At 51.0% G+C, this 20,213-nt stretch overlaps 6 protein-coding genes across 6 annotated transcripts; 3 read left to right on the forward strand and 3 right to left on the reverse strand.

The window, feature by feature from the left end:
• Positions 1-575: 575 nt before the first annotated feature.
• M436DRAFT_47103 (pectate lyase) lies at positions 576-1,356 on the reverse strand (the record flags this gene model as incomplete). The annotated part of the gene is made up of 2 exons (XM_013571520.1): positions 576-810; positions 872-1,356. 2 exons carry the CDS (start codon positions 1,354-1,356, stop codon positions 576-578), a joined length of 720 nt encoding a protein of 239 aa, XP_013426974.1.
• A 936-nt stretch (positions 1,357-2,292) lies between these two features.
• On the reverse strand, positions 2,293-3,938 carry M436DRAFT_47026 (streptomycin biosynthesis protein StrI; the record flags this gene model as incomplete). The annotated part of the gene is made up of 2 exons (XM_013571501.1): positions 2,293-3,283; positions 3,334-3,938. 2 exons carry the CDS (start codon positions 3,936-3,938, stop codon positions 2,293-2,295), a joined length of 1,596 nt encoding a protein of 531 aa, XP_013426955.1.
• An 854-nt stretch (positions 3,939-4,792) lies between these two features.
• M436DRAFT_17489 (uncharacterized protein) lies at positions 4,793-5,255 on the forward strand (the record flags this gene model as incomplete). The annotated part of the gene is made up of 2 exons (XM_013571471.1): positions 4,793-4,885; positions 4,941-5,255. Coding segments are annotated over 2 exons (408 nt in total), but the record flags the coding sequence as incomplete, so codon positions are not given.
• Positions 5,256-5,856: 601 nt separating this feature from the next.
• Positions 5,857-7,683, forward strand: M436DRAFT_82039 (phosphoglucomutase; the record flags this gene model as incomplete). Its single annotated transcript, XM_013571745.1, has 3 exons — positions 5,857-5,909; positions 6,016-6,317; positions 6,374-7,683. 3 exons carry the CDS (start codon positions 5,857-5,859, stop codon positions 7,681-7,683), a joined length of 1,665 nt encoding a protein of 554 aa, XP_013427199.1.
• Positions 7,684-14,009: 6,326 nt separating this feature from the next.
• Positions 14,010-16,704, reverse strand: M436DRAFT_47891 (poly A polymerase C-terminal region-like protein; the record flags this gene model as incomplete). Its single annotated transcript, XM_013571651.1, has 3 exons — positions 14,010-14,915; positions 14,967-15,292; positions 15,342-16,704. 3 exons carry the CDS (start codon positions 16,702-16,704, stop codon positions 14,010-14,012), a joined length of 2,595 nt encoding a protein of 864 aa, XP_013427105.1.
• Positions 16,705-17,182: 478 nt separating this feature from the next.
• On the forward strand, positions 17,183-19,561 carry M436DRAFT_47339 (uncharacterized protein; the record flags this gene model as incomplete). Its single annotated transcript, XM_013571572.1, has 2 exons — positions 17,183-18,308; positions 18,360-19,561. The coding sequence occupies 2 exons, from the start codon at positions 17,183-17,185 to the stop codon at positions 19,559-19,561; spliced, it is 2,328 nt and encodes a 775-aa protein (XP_013427026.1).
• Positions 19,562-20,213: the final 652 nt, after the last annotated feature.

A 20,213-nucleotide genomic window follows, 5' to 3' on the forward strand; every position in this document is an offset into this window, starting at 1 on the left:
AGAGTGCAGCCTGCAAATGCAGCACACCAAGCTGGTGCTCGTCAGCGACTATCGGGAGGACCCGATCGTACCGCTGGCGGAGCCGAACACACCACAGCTTCTCACCCAGCTCCTATAAGTCCCCGCTAAGCCGATTTCGACTGAGCAATAGAACCCAATTCGAGTACCCGTGCAATGCGCATCCAAAGGACGGTGGTAATGATGGCAGTAATAAAAAGAGTCGGACAAGAAGACTTCATGGAGGGAAAGTCGGCGTGTAAACACAGTCCCAAGATATGTGGGAAGAAGTTTTCTGTTCAGAGCATGCAGAATAGCAAATAATGGATCGAATCAAGTCGAATCAAAATTGTCTCGAAAACTTCTTTTGATTGCAAAAGATAAAGACTACAAAAAACCTTGATCTCCCACAACAGAATCCTTGTCAAAGAAGTCCAACCCTCAAGAAACTGCCTCAAGAATATCCTCAGAGCCAGCCCGAGGACATCCTTCAGTACAGTCACACACTCATCTTTGTAACCATCCACTACTTCCATTCCTCCACTCCATCCTTCACTCAAGACTCAAAGTCCGCCAATTTAGCAGACACCAACATCAGAAGTCTTGTAGATACAAGCCTTGGAAGGACCCTCGCTAAGAGTAGAAGGCTCCTGGTTGTTGTTGTTGGTACCCTTGTACTCCTGGCAAATATGCTTGACAGACTTGGCGCAAGTCTTAGTGATGGTAGCGGTATCGCCATAGTTGCTGTTGATGCCGACGAGGTACTTGCCATTGGTAGCCTTGACATTGTTGATCGTGACTTTTCTAGCACCGCTAATATCCACTTTGTCAGTATTTCCGTTCCATGGTGGAAGCAGGGGTCAGCAAAACTCACCCATTCTGCTTGCAGTTGCCACAGCTGCGGTAAAGTTTTCCAAAGTCCTGGACGGTGAAGCCGTCAATGGTGATGGAGCCAACACCATTGTGCTGGATAACCTTGTCCTCGGCACCGCGGGCACCACCGCCGATGACCTTGCCATTGCCATTGCCCTTGAAGGTCAACGCATCCTCACACACAGCATCCCACCACACATTCTCAATAGTGCAAGCGCCCAAACAATGAACACCTTCATTCTGGTCTTTGCCAATGATGGCGTTCTTGAGGGTGGCACCGTCGGCAAGGATGAAGACGGCGTCTTCGTTGCCGCCCTCGGCTTGGCCGCCGCACTTGACGCCGCGGCCGTAGGTCTTGTAGCCGCCGTCGAAGGTGCCGGAGATGGACTTGGCGCTCTTGTAGGTTACGGAGCCTTTGCTGGCGGGGATGGGGAAGGAGGAGGAAGCGCGGGTGCGGAGGGGGCCGAGGCGCTCGGCGGCGGCCATGGAGAGGAGGCCGGCGAGGATAACGGAGGCGTTGAAGTGCATGATTACTGAGTTTTGAGGTATAAAGGTTGATAAGAAGTTGAAAGAAGTTCAAAAGAGTGACTTTTTGGATGGACAAAGAATGTGTATGCTTGAGTTTTGTTCTGGAGCACGGCTCTGAGAAAGGAAAGATGCAGAGGTGGAAAGAGGTGCTGATATATATACTTGAGCCGATGGTTAGGGTTGGTCGCCGTAGGCCATCCAGACACTACATACTAGCTTTTCGATATTGCGCTGTATAAGTATGAAACAAACGACAAGCTTTCCATGTGTTGATCCGCCCAATCTCTTGGACATGTAGGGCCTATCTCACCATGTGCATTGAAGTCACATGGATCATGCTTCGGCTGGAGCACACAGTGGATAGGTGGAATAAGATGTGTCGAGGCGCGCGAGTTAGGCGATCTCAAATGTCTCTCGGTAACAGTCAGCCTCAAGCGAACATACTACCGTTACGCGAGAGAATATGGTAGTCCTGAGCCGCTGCCTTGCGCAAGAGTAAAGTCGCAAAGTGGATCGAGCAATGGTCGAAGGTTAACTCTGGCCAGCGGCCTGAACTCAGTCGCAATGCCTGAGTCAAGACATTGGCATCACGATCATCTTACAGTGTTGCGAAAAGATGTGTAACGAACCATTGATTTGATCGTTAAGAGTTGTGATTTGTGACCAACCATGAAGCTGATCATCAGAGCGGAGTCGACACAGCCTCAAAAAACACTGCGATGAAACGTGCCAAGTCATGTTGCCAAGAAGACCAAGACTTGACAATGTAATAAAGGTTTGGGGTAGAACATGGCGGGATGTAGCCAGACGAGTAGAAAGTGGAAGCAGCTGCAGCTATTCGATGGTTGACCTAGGGTTAAAAGACAAATAAACCTCAGGGCTGTTCGAGGGCTGTCATACGGTGTTTCGAGGATTAAAGCGCTCACAGCATGAGTCCCACCACTGCTGCCAGTCGACGACTTTGTTCTCGAGCCGGGCTTCTTCTGCTGCGAACACCAGAGCATGGCTTCTGATGACCTCCTCCAAAGTACAACCAAGGTGTCGAGTCTGAGCCTCCTCAATCGACATATTCCCCGACTTCACCGCATCGATAGCCTTGAGAAACTGAGTTGCCAATCCGTAGTCGCCTCCACCGTGACCTCCGCCAGGTCTATGCGGACGAAGATGCTCGAACTGCCCGGTCGAGAAATCGTATATCGTGATTAGGGTTCCATCATACGAGATCTCCCCCTTTTCGCCATAGATCCGGCCTCGCCGCTCGCACTGTTTCTCGGTTTGGGCGATCATATGGAAGGAAGCAGTCTTGGCCATCCTAGCTGGCGGCTCTTTGCCACCAGGGCTAAGTCGGCCGGTGTTTGTGCTTTCGGTCAAGGGATCGTCATTCCAAGAGAGAAGGACGTACTGGTCGTCACAGACATCGTTCTCGGACTCCCAGACACACCTTCCGAACCAGGGACGCTTGTGTATTTCCTCGGGCGGTGTGTTGTCATCATAGTCGAGTTCGAGTGTTTTGAGCAACATGTCCTTTGCAGCCTCCTTGCCTTGGTCGTTGTAACAGGCCTCTATCTCTGGATTAACTATGTTGACTGGCCAGTCGGTGTTGCCTTTGGCAAGTTGATTGTCGTTGTATATCCTTGGGGCGCTATATGTACAAGTCTTCTCAATCGGACAGCGCAAACAGTTAGTGGCAGTACCGGCACTGGCAGGCTTCCGAGATCGCTGGAACTGTTTCAGAGATCCGAACGATGCCACTGATGCAGGAAGATGCGCAGGCTGATCGGCTCCAGGGGCAGGCGAACACAGCATCCACAACAGAAAATCAATGTCGTGACACGATTTTGTTAGTAATGACGGGGCTGTTGTAGACTCCTTTCTCCAATTGCCCCTGATACTTGAATCAACACAAGAGATATGTGTCGAGGTCATGCAACTTACCTGACATAACTGTGAGTGAAGTGCCAGTTACCGACGGGCTCAGTATGCTCCATGGATAGCACGGGACCAATTATTTGGTCTCCGAGGACTAGCTTGCGTAATAGCATATTGTGTGGACTGTATCGAAGGACATGTCCGATACCGAAGATCGCTGACTGGCCTCCCTGCTGAGATGACATAACTGCTGAGATGGCCATGCAGTCTTTTAATGTTGTAGCCAGCGGTTTTTCACAGAGGATGTGTATCGATAGATGGCCTAGAGCTGTGATGACTTCTGCGTGCTGTTCATCAAGTATGCAAATGAAGATACCATCGATACCAGGAGGGACTTGGCGGCCAGCATCAGCATCGGCTCGGCGTTTGGTCTCCCATTGTAAGAAGTCTTTCCAATCAGTAAACTCCTGTCCGTCTGAAGGACCGTTGCCTGAGTTCCAAACATACTTAGATCCCAGTAGGTTGCGCTTGAAAGCTATTGGCTCTGCAACAGCAGCTACAATGCCTCTACCAGACTCTGATACGGCTCGGGCATAAGCAGTACCGCGAGAGCCAGCGCCAATGATCAGAAGTCGCGGAAGTACTGAAGACGGACGTTTTTCACTCGACATGGCGCCAGAATCACAATTTTGACGCTGGTCGGAATACTTGCACGAACGTACAAGTTGAGAAGGAGATGTGGTTGTTCAGTTATGCCGTTGTTCCGTTGACCGCGTTGACGCGCGTTTGGCAGGAGATGATCAGATAAGATGTTGAACAATTGCAATTTTCTTGTCCCGGCAACGACCATACAATGCTCATAGTCTCGCAGACCTGAACAGCAGGCCTTTAAACTGCTGTTCTGACCGATAGCGGTTGACCGATGCCTATGGAGATCAAGGTTGATACATGAAGCTTTGGTCAAGATGGTCAATGTAGCTGGTGATGACTTGAGCCCATTTCTTAGAACAAGAGATCGTATAATTCAAGATCGAGTATAGTGGTCCACCTCAATATAAAAGTCTCTTCGGATAGTATCAACCACGCCATATGAGCTCCCAAGTAAGTAATACAGATATATTTGACTAAAAATATCCTACTGTCGCTGATACCGAAGCACTTTCCTCAAAAACCTGGTCGTTGAGGGTATCACCCTGATTATCAAGATAAGATCTTGCAAATGGATCCGGAGATTATCGGGGTTTTGCTGACATAACTCTCGCCGCGGCTCTGAGCAACTTGACATTCGCATACCTACGACTCACTTGAATCAGAAATGGCACTTTCAGGAAGAGACTCTTTGCTACGATGCTGTCGCAGCGCATTTACTCAAGCTTCTAGAGATGCGCGCATCTTCTACCCTCGCCGCCAACTATCACTCTCTGCTCGCCCGTCGCAACTATCGCCACGATCCGCACCAGTCCCTCGTTTCGCGCCCTTCACAAAAGATATCCTGCCGTCACAGAACAGTCGAGCCTTTAGTGCATCTAGTCGTCAAGCAGTCAAGGCCATCATCAACCCGCGAAAGAACGAGAATGGCGAAGACATGATGATAGATATTCTGCCTCGCGCTGTCAATGTAAGTATGCACATACAGATGATCAGCAACACAGCAAACTGATTGGATTCTGTAGCGTCTACACGCCATCTCCACGAAGGAGAACAACCCATCCCTCTGCCTGCGTGTCGCAGTAGAGTCGGGCGGCTGCCACGGCTTCCAATACCTCATGTCGACAACAACTCTGGAAGAGATATCACAAGAAGAGGATACAGTGTTTGAGTCGGAAGATGGCAAGGGAGCCAGAGTGGTCATCGATGAGCCCAGTCTCGAGCTTCTCAGCGGCAGCAAGATTGACTACACGATGGAATTGATCGGCAGTCAATTCAAGGTGACGGGTATCCCAGGAGCTACGAGCAGTTGTGGTTGTGGATCCAGTTTCGATATCCAAGCATGAGCAAAACAGGCAGGATAAAGAAAAAAGAAGATCAATGTTTCAGATGGCAGTGAGTGCTATCATCCATCGCATACCAAAACCTCGGTGAATGCCATGTCGAGATGGTGGCAGCAACTCAGCTTCTTGTGCACTCGATTGAGCAAAGTCCAGGTCACATCAGCTTGTCTATACATAGCAAGAATGGCATTGCGGCAGGAAATGGGAAACGAAGCGTCCGAGCTTGGGGATGGGAGGATGAGACATGGCGAAACGGGAATGACATAACCAATTGTTGAAGGTCACGTCTCGAAAGGGGCGGTGGTATAGCTGTTGGGAAAGGATAGCTGCGTTAGAGGATTAGGATTTGTCTAGAATAATTGATGGACAGTTTTTCTGGTTGCATTGTGGCGTTCATTGGATGGCGATTTCTGCTAGAGCGAGACCCCACGAATTGGAAGCTTGGGCGGCTCAGGTCTCAACGCTTCGCAGCGTCACCGCCTTCGGACAGACCCCGCTAACGTAAGAGCTGAGGTGGTAGTCGCTGGTCCAGCAAGGCCTAAACTATTTCTAACCTCCAAATCTCTCCTTCTTGACAAGCACTCACACATCACACATCATGAGCGTCAAGACTGTTTCCCTCAAGCCTTTCCAAGACCAGAAGCCCGGAACGTGAGTTGTCTACCCTCGTCCTCTCCTGAAGCTTGCTCCACTCGCGCTCTCTGTAGCAGCTTGTGCCAATTGTCTTGTTTGTGTCTGTTTGCTGACTTTCTCTTAGCTCTGGTCTTCGTAAGAAGGTCAAGGTCTTCCAGAAGGAGCACTACTCGGAGTCCTTCGTTACCAGCATTCTCCTTTCCATCCCCGAGGGTGTCAAGGACTCCACTCTCGTCATTGGTGGTGACGGTCGCTACTGGAACCCCGAGGTCACCCAGACCATTGCAAAGATTGGTGCCGCTTACGGCGTCAAGAAGCTCATCATCGGCCAGGATGGCATCCTCAGTACCCCCGCGGCCTCGCACGTCATCCGCATCCGCAAGGCCACTGGTGGTATCTTGCTGACCGCTTCTCACAACCCTGGTGGTAAGTCGTTAACCCACTCAATTCTGGCAGGCGCGTCAGCTAATCACCCTGTGCAGGTCCCGAGGAGGACTTTGGTATCAAGTACAACCTCGCCAACGGTGCCCCCGCTCCCGAGAGCGTCACCAACAAGATCTACGAGACCTCCAAGACCCTCACCGAGTACAAGATCTCCGACATTCCCGATGTTGACCTTTCGTCCATTGGCTCAAAGACCTACGGCGACCTCGAGGTCGAGATCATCCACTCGACCGAGGACTACGTCAAGATGCTCAAGGACATTTTCGACTTTGATCTCATCAAGGCTTTCCTCAAGGAGCACCCCGACTTCAAGATCCTGTTCGACGGTCTGAGCGGTGTCACCGGAAACTATGGTATCGACGTCTTCGAGAAGGAGCTTGGTCAGAAGGGTTCTACTCAGAACTGCGTTCCCAAGCCCGACTTTGGCGGCCACCACCCCGACCCCAACCTCGTCTACGCTGCCAGCTTGGTTGACGCCGTCGAGAAGAACAACATCCACTTCGGTGCTGCCTCTGACGGTGACGGTGACCGTAACATGATTTACGGCAAGGGCGCTTTCGTCTCTCCCGGTGACTCGCTCGCCATCATTGCTCACCACGCCGAGCTGATCCCCTACTTCAAGAAGCAGGGTGTCTACGGCCTGGCTCGTTCCATGCCTACCTCCGGTGCTATTGACCTTGTCGCCAAGAAAAAGGGTCTTGAGTCATACGAGGTCCCCACTGGCTGGAAGTTCTTCTGCGGTCTGTTCGATGCCAACAAGATGAACATCTGTGGTGAGGAGTCTTTCGGTACTGGTTCCAACCACGTCCGCGAGAAGGACGGTCTCTGGGCCGTCGTCGCATGGCTCAACATCATTGCTGGTGTTGGTCAGCAGAAGGGCGAGACCCCCAGCATCAAGTCGATCCAGCAGGACTTCTGGAAGATCTACGGTCGCACATTCTTCACCCGTTACGACTACGAGGGCTGTGAGTCCGAGGGTGCCGAGAAGATGACCGCTCACATGAAGGCGCTCATTACCACCAAGAAGGATGAGTTTGTCGGATCCACCATCTCTGGCCGCAAGGTCATCGAGGCCGACGACTTCAGCTACACCGACCTTGATGGCAGCGTCAGCAAGAACCAGGGTATCTACGTCAAGTTCGACGACGGCAGCAGAATCGTTGTCCGTCTGTCCGGTACCGGCTCCAGTGGCGCCACCATCCGTCTGTACGTTGAGAAGCACGATGCCGACGAGAAGACATACGAGATGGACGCACAAGACTACCTCAAGGACAACGTCAAGCTCGCCACCGATCTCCTCAAGTTGCAGGAGTTCATTGGCCGTACCGAGCCCGATGTCAAGACCTAAGTGTTTTGCCTTTGAAACGAGATGTAGCATTTTAATATAACGACTTTGCATGTACAGAAATTGAGCGTACATAACACGAAAAGAAAAACAGTTCAAACTTCACATGAGTTCCATGTACTATAGCTGTGACTCGCGTAGTGAATCGTGTGTGTGGCACAGAAGTGGAGCGTTTGATCTTGAAGCTTGACGGTTGACATGTTCTTATCTCGCAAGGTCTATGAGGCCAAGTCACGATTGCCTCCATTTCTATCGAGATCGTTTTCGCCAGAAGTAGCGCCAAAGCCCTCTGCTTCGAGAGTCTGCACAGTCGTCTTCGCCTTCTCAGCGCCGACTTCTTGAGTGATTTCTTTGGGCTTGACTTCCTTGTCACCAATGATGCTGCCCATTGCATCACCATCAATCTCAGCCGTAGTATCGTTCTCCTCCTCTTCCTTTGGCTCAGCACCATTGACAAAAAACACTCTTTTGTAATATCTAGCTTCCTCTATACTCTCGAGGATATCGGCTCTAGCTTCATGTTTGCCAGCTTTAGGGGGGCTCTTTTTGAGTATAGGGACCGGGGCCCATCTTTTTGCTGCTTCTTTGATTGCAGAGACGTCTAGAATGCGGTGATGTAGGTATTTCATTACTGGAGTGTAGGGTTGTTTGATCAGGAAGCCTCTGTCGGCATGCACAGTGTTACCGGCCAGCAGTGCCTTTTTGCGCTCTGGACAGTATTTTTGCACGTAGGCGAGTAATTGCTGGGCAGCGTCTTCGGCGGTTGTTGTGGAAGCTAGACAGGCGGCTGTGAGACCGGTTTTGCCGTGTTGAGCAGTGCACCATTCGCCCATTGCATCTAGTTGGGATTGTGAATGGCTTATGACGGCTTCGTAGCCTTGATCGTCGAGGATGTTGAGGTTTGCGTCTGTGATGAAACAACACAAGGACATTATGGTGTCTTTTTCGAGATCGAGGCCAGTCATTTCGCAATCGATCCAGACGAGGGGGTGTTTGGAGCGGGACTCGGGCATGGCGGTGGTGGCGGAGGAGTGGAAAGTTGAGATGATATGCAGTCGAGGTTGTTTGAGCAAAGTGCAAGATCTGGGAATTGAGATGCGAGAGGCGAGGGAACGAAACATGCAATTGAATGCAAGAGAATTGACAGAGCGTGGAAATAATGAGTGATGACGCTGCTAGAGTTAGGTCGATTTCTTTGGGTTAGATTGATTGATTGCGGGCTTCGCGTGCGCGACACGAGACGCGTGCCCTGATTGTATCTGTGTATCTTGACCACACCAAACACCTCCTACCCGCCATACATATACCCCAATTTTAATACAGCATTCACATACAACAAGCATCACATCATGCCTCCGAGCAAAGCGGATACACTGGCCAGACTCCGTGCTGCGAGACAGGCTGGCAAGACGGGCTTTTCCACATACCAAGTTCAGGACGAGGAGCAACTCTACGAGACTGTCGATGAAGACAGCTACAAGAAGATTGTCCGAAAGAGACTTGACCAAGATGACTTTGTCGTCGACGACAATGGCGAAGGTTACGCAGATGACGGCCGCGAAGATTGGCAGAATGAACAACAACAAGACGATTATGACGAGAGCGACGACGACGACCTGCCCGCGAGGAGCAAAGCTGGTGACTATCTTCTCACTCCTCACTTGCAAACTCCAGTATACTGACAGCTTATTCCCAGCGAAACGCAAGCGTGAGGAAGACGCTCAGAAGAAAGAAAAGATCAACAAGGGCATCAGCAAGTACTTCAACGCGAACCCAGCCGTCGCTGCACCGAAGCCCAAGCAGGCCTCGACTGCTGAAGATGCCGCCTTTATGGCTGACCTCCTCGGTGAGGTTGCTACAGCTCCCTCATACAAGCCCAGATCTACCGCTGTCAAGTCCGAGAACCGCCGCAAGACCAGAGTCCTATCACCACCCGTCGAACAGATGAGCCATATCCCCACATACGAACCAAGAACACACACACACGACTCTCCGCCAGCTCCTGTTGATGACGACACATATTTCCCCATGGACGAAGGTCTTTTCCCGCCGCCCGAGGACAACGATGTACCCATGAGCGACCCATTGCCTTCATCTCCAGTTGCAAAGGCTGCACAACGGAAGGAGTCGAACGTAAAGGTCGAGGAAGACGAGGATGAAGATATGCTCGAGGTCGCACAAGTCACGAATCAATCTTCTCGAAGCACGGCCGCCATCAACATGCGTGGGAACAGACCCATGCCTGTTCCTAAAATCACAAAGACCGACTACCCGACACCGGCAAGCTCTTCTCCTTCACGGCAGGTCCCTGAAGCTATCGATACCTCGGCTTTGACAAGCGTCACCGACAAGTTGAACGTCCTGAGCAGTTCTGGTGTAGAGACTGTCACATTCGGCAAGCTCGACCCTCGACACGCTCAAGAGGAGGACGGTAGTGTCCGCTTCTTCTGGTTCGATTACACCGAGATCAATGGCGGTCTCTGTCTGTTCGGCAAGGTCAAGGACAAGTCTACCAATCGCTTTGTCAGTGCTTTCGTCAAGGTCGACAACATCATGCGCAAACTCTTCTTCCTGCCGCGCGAGCATCGTCGGAAGCAAGGTCGCGAGACTGATGAAGAAGTCGAGATGGGCGATGTCTACCAAGAGGTGGATGGTCTTATGTCAAAGTTCAATGTCAACATGCACAAAATCAAGCCATGCTCCAGGAAATACGCGTTCGAGTTGCCAGACATTCCGAAGGAGGCTGACTATCTGAAGCTCCTCTACCCGTACGACAAACAGCCTTTGCCAATGGACATTCAAGGAGAAACCTTCTCGCACGTCTTCGGTACCAACACTGCACTTTTCGAGCAGTTTGTTCTTTGGAAGAACATCATGGGCCCTTGCTGGCTCAAGCTTGATGCAAACAGCATCAATTTCAACGCTGTCAAGAATGCTTCTTGGTGCAAGCTGGAAATGCTTGTCGACAAACCTCAAGGCATCTCGACTCTCGGAGACACCGACAATCTTGATGCTCCGCCATTGACGTTGATGAGCATTGCTCTCAGGACCAAGCTGAATGAGAAGGACAACAAGCAAGAGATTTTGATGGCTACTGCTCGTATCTACGACAGCATGTCATTGTCAGACACTACAGCACCTGAGAAACTCCCCTGCAAGACTTTCACAGTCATGCGTCCGAATGGCCCTGACTACCCACTCGGATTCAAGGCGGATGCTGAGAAGTACCGAGGCAACATCCAGATGGAGAAGAGCGAAAGTGCAATCCTTAGCAAGTTCTTGGCTTTGCTGGATCGCAATGATCCGGATGTTTTGGTCGGCCACAGACTTGACGATGTCGATTACACTCTGCTGCTCAACCGAATGCGTGAATGCAAGACTCCTGGATGGCACCGTATCGGAAGACTGAAGCGTCATGAGTGGCCCAAGAATATTGGCAAGGGCGGTGGCAGTTTCTTCGCCGAGAGACAGCTGGCTGCTGGAAGATTGCTCTGTGACTTGGGTAACGACATGGGCAAGTCTCTGATGACAAAGTGCCAGTCTTGGAGTCTGGATGAGATGTGTGATCTTGTTCTTGGCGGTGAGAACAAGCGTCGTGATATCGACAATGATGTACTGCTCAAGATGGCCACCAACAGAGCCGGTCTGATGCAGTACATCAAGCTCGCCGAAGCAGACACGTTCTTCATCGCTGCCATCGCTCTCAAAGTCCAGATGCTTCCCCTCACCAAGGTTCTCACAAACTTGGCTGGAAACTCGTGGGCTAGAACGCTAAGTGGTACTCGCGCTGAGCGCAACGAGTACATTTTGCTGCACGAGTTCCACAAGAACAAGTACATCTGTCCCGACAAGATCTGGGGCAAAGGCAAAGCCAAGTCTGATGAGGATAACCCTGAAGGAGACGATGCAGATGCAAAGAAAAAGGACAAGTTCAAGGGTGGTCTGGTCTTCGAGCCCGAAAAGGGTTTGTACGACAAATTCATCCTTGTCATGGACTTCAACTCGCTTTACCCCAGTATCATCCAGGAGTACAACATTTGCTTCACAACTGTCGAGCGATCAGAAGTCAACGAGGACGAAGAAAAGGTTCCCGAAGTCCCGTCTGATACCAATAACAAGGGCATCCTGCCACGACTGATTAGAACACTTGTCCACCGCCGTCGCGAAGTCAAGAAGCTCATGAAGGACAAGACTGCCACTGTCGATCAACTCGCGACTTGGGAAATCAAGCAGATGGCTCTGAAGCTGACTGCCAATTCCATGTACGGTTGTTTGGGATACACAAAGTCGCGCTTCTACGCTCGTCCCTTAGCTATGCTCACTACCTACAAAGGTCGTGAAATTTTGCAGTCAACCAAGGATCTAGCAGAGTCTGCACATGGCTTGAGAGTCATCTACGGTGATACCGATTCCGTCATGGTAAACACCAATGTCGACAACATCATGGACGCGATGAAAATCGGCAACGACTTCAAGAAGAGCGTCAACGAACGCTACGAACTTCTCGAAATCGACATTGACAATATTTTCCGGCGCCTGCTTTTGCACGCAAAGAAAAAGTATGCCGCGGTCAATATGATCGAGAAGGACGGCAAGTGGGTCGACAAGCTCGAAGTCAAGGGCTTGGACATGCGCAGAAGAGAGTATTGCCAATTGTCCAAGGATACCTCTACCGAGTTACTCAACTTCTTGCTGTCCGGCGAAGATCCAGAAACAGTGGTGTCGCAGATCCACGATCATCTCAGGGAAGTTGCAGAACAGATGCGAGCGAACACTGTGCCGCTTCGCAAATACACCATTTACACCCAACTCGGCAAAAACCCAAAGGAATACCCTAATGGCAATTCCATGCCTTCAGTGCAGGTAGCGCTGAAACTGATGGCTAAGGGCAAGCATGTCAAGGCCAAGGACGTCATGTCCTACATCATCTGCAACGACTCGTCAGGCAGTGCTGAAAAAGCAGCTCACAATGCTTTCCCCGTCGACGATGTGCTTCGTGCTGAATCAGAACTCAAACCCGATATCGATTACTACCTGCACAAGCAAATCTTGCCGCCAGTGGAACGTCTTTGTGCTCCTATCGAGGGAACGAATGTGACGTTGTTGGCTGAATGCCTGGGCTTAGATACGAGTAAATACCGCGTCAGCAGTGCGAGTGGAGGCAACAGCTACAACGCCGAAACGGAGATCCATCCATTGGAATCGCAGGTTCCTGATGAGATACGCTTCAAGGACTGCGCACCTTTGGGTCTACTCTGCCTGCAATGCCGCACACCATTTGCTTTCCGCGGGTTAGGTGCTCCTACACCACTCGATGCAGAAGCCAAATCAGCGGTTGTGGAAACGGATGGTTTGCATTGTCCCTCTTTGTCTTGCTCTGCCCTGTTACCTGTACTGTCACTCTCCGCGCAACTGGAGTCACAGATCAGAGCGCATACGGCGGCTTACTACTCAGCAACGCTCGTCTGCGATGAAGCCACCTGTGGGAACAAAACCAGACAAATGAGCGTCTATGGCCATCGATGCCTCGGTCCCAGAGGCCTGGCGTTCGGTTGCACAGGCAAAATGCAATTGGAGTATTCGGAGAAGCAGTTGTATAACCAGCTGCTTTTCCTGTCTAGGTGCTTTGATGTGGAAAAAGCAACAAAGACACAAGAGGGGAAGAAGAAGACGGAAGATGCAGAGAGGATCAGTGTCTTGGCTGAGATGAATAGAAACAGCTTTGGTGTTCTGAGGGGTGTGGTGGAAGCGTATCTGGACAAAAGTGGATGGGGGTGGGTGAGCATGGATGGATTGTTTGGGTTTGCGCTCAAAGCTTTGGCAGCGTAAAAGCAAATGTTTTTTGGTGTCTGTGAGAGGCGAGGGCGAAACAGAGCAAGGGCAGGCAAAGTTGTCATGTATGTAGCAAAAAGGCGTCTGTCTTAGTCACCAATCCAAGGTTTTTTTCCGATTCAAAGAGCTCTTTGCTCGTGGTAGAAGGGTGTGCAAACCTCTCTAATTTTCTGATCATGCTATCTTTGCGACGCAAGAAGCGTTTGGCCTTGAAAAGGTAATTCAGGTGTTGCTTTGGTTTTTGCGTGTGGTGCTCGATGGGCATTTGAGTCAGTCACACTTTGGAACGTGTTCTCTTTTGCTTCCTTGGAGTCACCGAATATGCTCAAGGGTTGGAGATTTCAGAGGTTGGTGGATATATAGCGATCGGAGGCGACACACGGGTATCTGAACAGACAGTAGGCTCGTTGGGGGGTTCAACACGTATATCGGTGACACGGGTTGTCTGTCCTGTCTACTTGATCGTACCTTTCCTTCGACATCATGCAGCTAGTCAGTCAGCAAAACAAGCCTTCCAATCTTTTGTCCACCTTGATCAATTCTGCCACTTCTTTATCGAACTCATCGGCGGCATCGCCTAAAGCATCCTTGAGCATCTGTACCGTGACTCTACACTCCTCCTTGATCTCTTTCCACTCCGACCCATCAGCATTTTCCTCTTGCATCCTGATCCAAGGCACAGCCACGCATTTCAACACCTCGGTCTTGTAGACCTGCATTCTGGGCCACGCGTTCAACACCACAGCTTGTGACGCCTTGATAGACGAAAGCAATAGAGGTGGCGAAGCAGTGACAAAAGGATGACCGAGTATAGAAGAAAGCATAGGTAGAATGAAAGTAAGGTGTTTGACAGAGTCCAAGCCCATATGACTGAGAATGACAGCAAGATTTGTAGTGGTGACGGTGGTGATTTTGGCGTGTTCGGGGCAATAGGTAAAAGTCATGAGAATGCCTTTGCGAATAAGGTTGTCGAGGAGGGCTAGACACTGCGGAGGCTTTTGTGATGAGGGTGATGAGGAAGAAGAGGAAGAGTCCAAAGTGTTGGAAAGGGAGATTAAGGCTGGGTAGGCGACCGAAAGTAAACGTGCACTCTCATCTTCAGGTGTCAGGGTGGGAAGGTAGCCTAGACATGGCATCAGGGCTTCCTCAAACACATCCCCTAAACCAGTGCGTTTGAGAAGTGCAGGTGATGTCTTGTCCAGCAAGAGTTTAAGCAATTCGCAGCCTTGGGCTTTGTATTCGGTGTCGATGTCGTCGAGTATGCTGAGCAAAGGCGGCACAATCGCATGCCAATTCCTCTGCACCAAGTCCTCATCCGCAGCACAAATCACCCAGCGAAGCAATTCCAACGCATACGCATCCCTACCCTTCCAAGTCTTTTCATCACTACTGCTTTGCGCAAACTTTTTGGAGGGCAGAACGGTGGTGGTGACTTTACGCCCTTGACTTGTTACCTGCTGCGTCGGTGTCTTTGCAAACAGCGGGCGGATGGTAAGCTGGAGAAAATACGTCATGAGGTCTGAGGTCAGCTCACCAGGAGTTGGGGTACTGTCTTTGGCGAGGCGGACTTGATCGATGGCTTCGGCCGTGTCCTTTTTGCCTGGGTTGCGGAGTTGCCAGCGCATGACTACGTCGAGGGCATCTTTCATCCAGGGGCCGGTTGGTACGCCGAGGGCTTTTGTCAGGGCTTTGCCGTCGAGAATGGGTTTGAGAGCGTATGCGTCGAGGAGGTCCAGTTCTTGCACGTACTTGAGGAAGTTTGAGAACGCGGAGAGGTGAGCTAGGCCTGTCAGTCATTGAGAACGCTATATTCATGCAGCAAAGCTTACATTGAGCTGCTGAAGGGTCATCGGCGACATTGACCAGCAGTGCAAACGCTGTTTGTGATCTCCAGGTAGAACCCCAGCGACGAATTGCCATTCCCAAGTCTTCACGTGCTGGACGCTTGCGGCCGTTTGAGTCGTTGGCCATCATGGAGATTTCGGCATAGTTCTTGATAGAGTTTGTGATTACATTGCAGACGTTGTTAGTAGCCTTGATGCCTTCACGTGCGACAGCCGTGGCAACGGGAGGTGGTGGCTTCTTGCCTTCGATGGCTGGAGGAGATGGAGCGTCCCTGTATGGGACAACTGCAGACAACAACCAGATGAGATATCTTTCTTCAGCGTCACGCACGAAAATGTCGCTGGTCTTGCAAGACATGATGTCCTGAACAAAGTTGATGACAGTGCTCCAATTGTCTGTGTCCGGTGAAAAGACCTTGTCTTGGTCTTGGGCAGGGTCGGAGAAGATGGTGGAGTATAGAGTGAGCTGTTCAATCAAGTTCAGAGCCATCAGAGGGTCGGGACCTCGGAGCATCTTTTCGAGTTCGACACCGACTCTTTCGCGACTGATCTTTGCTTGCAGGGCGCTTTTGATTTCGGCATCCTTCATCCACTTGCGAGCCTCAGACTCGATGGTATAGTTCAATCTGCTAGCAAATCTGATCAACCTCAGAACTCGCAGAGGATCGTCCTTGAAGGTCTGATAAGGCTCGAGAGGGGTGCGGATGATCTTGTTGGCCATGTCGTTGTGGCCTTTGCCAGTAAAGTCTTCAATCTCACGAGTAGTGATGTTGAAAAACATGGCGTTGACAGTGGCATCGCGTCTAAGAGCGTCCTCTTCAGGCGTGCCAAACTCCATCTGAGGATTTCTACTGTCGTCGCTGTATGTCTCCTTGCGCAGATTGACCAGATCAATATCGAGACCCAGGATCTTTGTTGTGACGGTTTCCAGATGCTTTGACTTTTCCGGGTTTGCTTCAATCTTGTGCAGGCCACCAACGATCTTGCTCTTCCCAGACTCAGCCTTTTTTGATTGGGACTCGTTGCTAGCGACACCTTCCAGACCGTACTTTTCCGGGTTGCCAGGAATCTCGAGATATTCCTTCAGCCTCAGACCGAATTGGAAGCCAGTCATTTTGTTAATTGCTACATCGATATCATGACTTTCGATACCGAGGAGTTTGTCACGGACCCAGCCACCAGTCCATCTTAGAACGAGTGGTTGTTTTGCGAGGTCATCAGGAAGTGGTACCTGACTCTCAGAAGCATGTCCAGGAGAGTTGTCAATGTATTTGGCAACATCGATTAATAGAGTGCGCAGGTTTTCCTCGACGTCTGTAAGCTCCAAGACGCGAGAGTTTGTAGACATGTTGGCGGTAGTGGCGAAAGATGAAGCAGGAGATAGCTTCCTGCGCTTGACGCTTTTGAGTGGTAAGTCGGGCGACAGTCTAGTATGGATTGCAGCAGGAGACATGCACTTGGCTCCGAGACATGGAATGAGAGATGTCCGGGGCAGAAAAGTTGGCCTTGAACGGGCAAGCTGAGTGCGGAAGAAGTTTGTGAGCAGGGTGCGAGAGTGGATGACAGACATGCAGTGGAAAGAAGGTAGGAAGTTTCAAGCAGTGGTTTGCGACATTCCAGACATGTGTCGTGGTTGATTGATGACTGTCAGTCACATGAAAGAGTGCTGGGACTCATTTTTCGAGCTCGGCAAAGCTTCCGCATGTGGCAGGCGCAAGCGTGAGCATCCAACATTGAAACACCATCATAACTACCATTTGCCTATCCACTTCTATGCACTCGCCGAGTCTAGAGTCACAAAGTCCCTGTCCGACTGCCAGCGACTCATGACGTCCACCCCCACCGACGCGGCCTTGCAGTCACCGCTCCAAAGCGACTCCGAGTCGGCCACCCACACTCCCCACTCGGCCACCCATCGAGCACTACCTAGACTATCCTTACCATATCGCCGCTCAAATGCTTCCGTCGCCAGCTTGTTTGCATCCACATCATCCGCGCAACATTCGCCCACCGCATCTGGAACCTCGACACCACCTGCCGGAGTCGTCAATGCCTCCGTCTTCTCTCCACCTGCCATAAGACTGGCTAATGCCCTGAATTCGCCCACTACCGCCGCTCAACCCGACGAGGCTCGACAGCTGGTCTTGCGCGCCTTTGCTCCTCGCGTCTCCGTCCTCGCATCCGATGATTGTCAAGAGTTGTTGCGCCACAAGGGCATACACGGCGGTCTCCTCGAATTGCTGCGCCCCTTCGGAGAAACTGTAGGAGGGAGGGTCGTTGTCAGAGATAGCACTGGTGCCAGCAGACCATGGGACGACTTTGGAATCAGATTCACTGGCGTTTCCGACGGCCTTGAGCCCCCGAGATTGGATGCTAGCCCATCCGACCTGCCCGAATACCGTCCTGCGCGCTTACGTACCGGAGGAGACGTCGAACAGATTGATGAACTCGTCGCCCGCCACCTCCAACATGCCCAGGATCAGCCAACTGCCCAAGACTATTTCTCTGCTCCCGAAACAAAACGACATCCATCACAACTCACCCCATTTTATACCCTTTACCTCCGCAGGCTTCTCTCCGGAATCCCCGTAACACCACACGAAACCTTCTCTCATCCAGTCGCCCTTGTAATAGCAATCAGCTCTCGCAATCCAGCCCCCATAGACGAACTCCGCACTCTTTATACCAGTTCCAACACCGGCCAGCATAAACCACCGCCATGGGTTAACAACGAGTTTCTACGATATTATGTCCTCATTCATGACGAAGACCACGACGACATTACAAAGTCCACCGCCTTGTATGAACAGATGAAGCGTCATTTTGGTTTACACTGCCACTTGCTGCGTTTACGAAGTAACGAGTGCCTTCCTTCAGACGACGACAGCATGCGATTACCCACTTGCGAGTGGCTTTCTGCCGGGGAGGAGTTGGGCGAGATAGCCAATAGAGGTGAATTCTACCCTTCTGATTCCCAGCTTCCATCATCTAACGTCCAAACAGAAAGCTCCGAGGTTGACGACGACCCTACACCATACATATTCGAATCCGATGCCGCCGCAATCCGTGCTTTTGTTCGTGAAATGGTCACTCAATCAGTAGTGCCAGGCATGGAACGCCTATCCGCATTATGGAACAACGAAGTAGCATCACGACGACGAGGCATCGCTGGAAAACTCGGCCTGGTATCCAAACGCTTCACCTTTGGTTTCTCCTCGCGGGGCTCCTCGACTGGTATCGGCGGCTCCAACAGCAACTACGACGCCCTCCAAGGCTTCTACAAACCCGACACCCCAGAAGCCGTATTGCGCAAACTCGCTGATTATGCATTCATGCTGCGCGACTTTAAGCTTGCGCAGAGTACTTATGATCTCCTCTGTACAGACTACAAAAACGACAAGGCGTGGAAACACTACGCGGGCGCTAATGAAATGGCTGCGCTTACGGCTTTACTGGCTGCACCCGTCGTGTCCTCACGCGTCCGTGTTGACTCGCTCGATCAATTGCTGGAAACGGCGTATTACTCCTACCTCACGCGTTGCTCAGCACCCTACTCTGCTTTACGCACTTTGATCATCGGCACAGAACTGTTGCAATTACGTGGGGGCTCGGCTCTAGACGACTCTGCGCGCTGGGCAACGCGCATCCTCGAAGACAGATTAGTGGGAGCCACAGGGCACGCACTGTTACTCGAACGCATTGCATCCTGCTATTCGTCTCGTCGCGGCCACGGAGCCCTGCAATCAGGCTCCCGACAACGAAAAGCGGCATTCTACCACATCCTAGCCGCAGAAGCGTGGTTGAAATTGCAAAAGCAGAGGCAGAGTGAGCAGAATCTTGCGTTGGCTATGCAGATCTACAATGCTGTTTCTCCCTCTGCCACTGTCTCTATAACTCAAGGCACTCTCTCATCCTTCGAGCATATGCAAGCTTTCCTCGTGGATCTCAAGCAAGCAGTTACGGAAAGCAGGCCTGCGACTGCCGATGCCGATGAGTCGAAAGTAGAAGAGTCGGCAGATGTGGAAGCCATTCAAGAACAACCATCCAGTGGCCAACGCAGTCATGCTAGAAGTTTCAGTTCTGCTGTTGCAACTGATGCTTCTTCTGCTGCTGCACCACAGGCTTTGGATCCATTGGGTGTGTTGGCGCCAAGTAGTCCCACGCTTGAAGAGCGACCGGATCCTAAAAACGATGGATTTGAGTAGGAAGATTTGAGGGAAGGGGAAAACTGGGTAGAAGCATATGATTTTGTACTTCTTCTGAGCGTGTGGTTTAGCCTTTCTTTTGCATTGGAGTGAGAGTGTTGGGAGCGAGTCGAGGAGCATTTATGGGCGTTCTTTTTTTTTCCAACTATGATCGCGTTTTTTCTTTCTTTTCGATTGAAGTGTCTTTTTGCCAGAAACATATATTCGAATTCTATTCTCGTGTTTGTTTTCCCCATTAAATCCATATCATACTTTATTTGAAACCATGTTTACAGATGAAAAAGCTAGCTAGCTACGTGGCAGAGATCGTATCGGAATATCTCTTGAGTGTACGAAGATTAACTCAAAGTCACTTCGTCCCTGCACTTGGGAGAGCAAGATGATGTAAAGAATGGAGAAGAGAATTAAGATATCCACAGCGAATGGTGGTATGAAGGAAAGTACCGCTAACAGCTCTGCTTGCCATGACTGCTCCTCATTCCACTCAAGGAATAGGATACCTGCTCTTCCTACCCCTCGCTGAGCCCTTGGGCTCATCACTGCCTCCTCCCAACTGATCCAGCAGATCCAGCACTCCACCACCACCTTGGCCAGATCTATTTTCCTTTTTCTCCTTGGTCTGTCTCTCCCTTTCTCTTTCCTCTTCTTCGGC

Source organism: Aureobasidium namibiae (assembly GCF_000721765.1).
Source record: "Aureobasidium namibiae CBS 147.97 unplaced genomic scaffold scaffold_9, whole genome shotgun sequence".
NCBI lineage: Eukaryota > Fungi > Ascomycota > Dothideomycetes > Dothideales > Saccotheciaceae > Aureobasidium > Aureobasidium namibiae.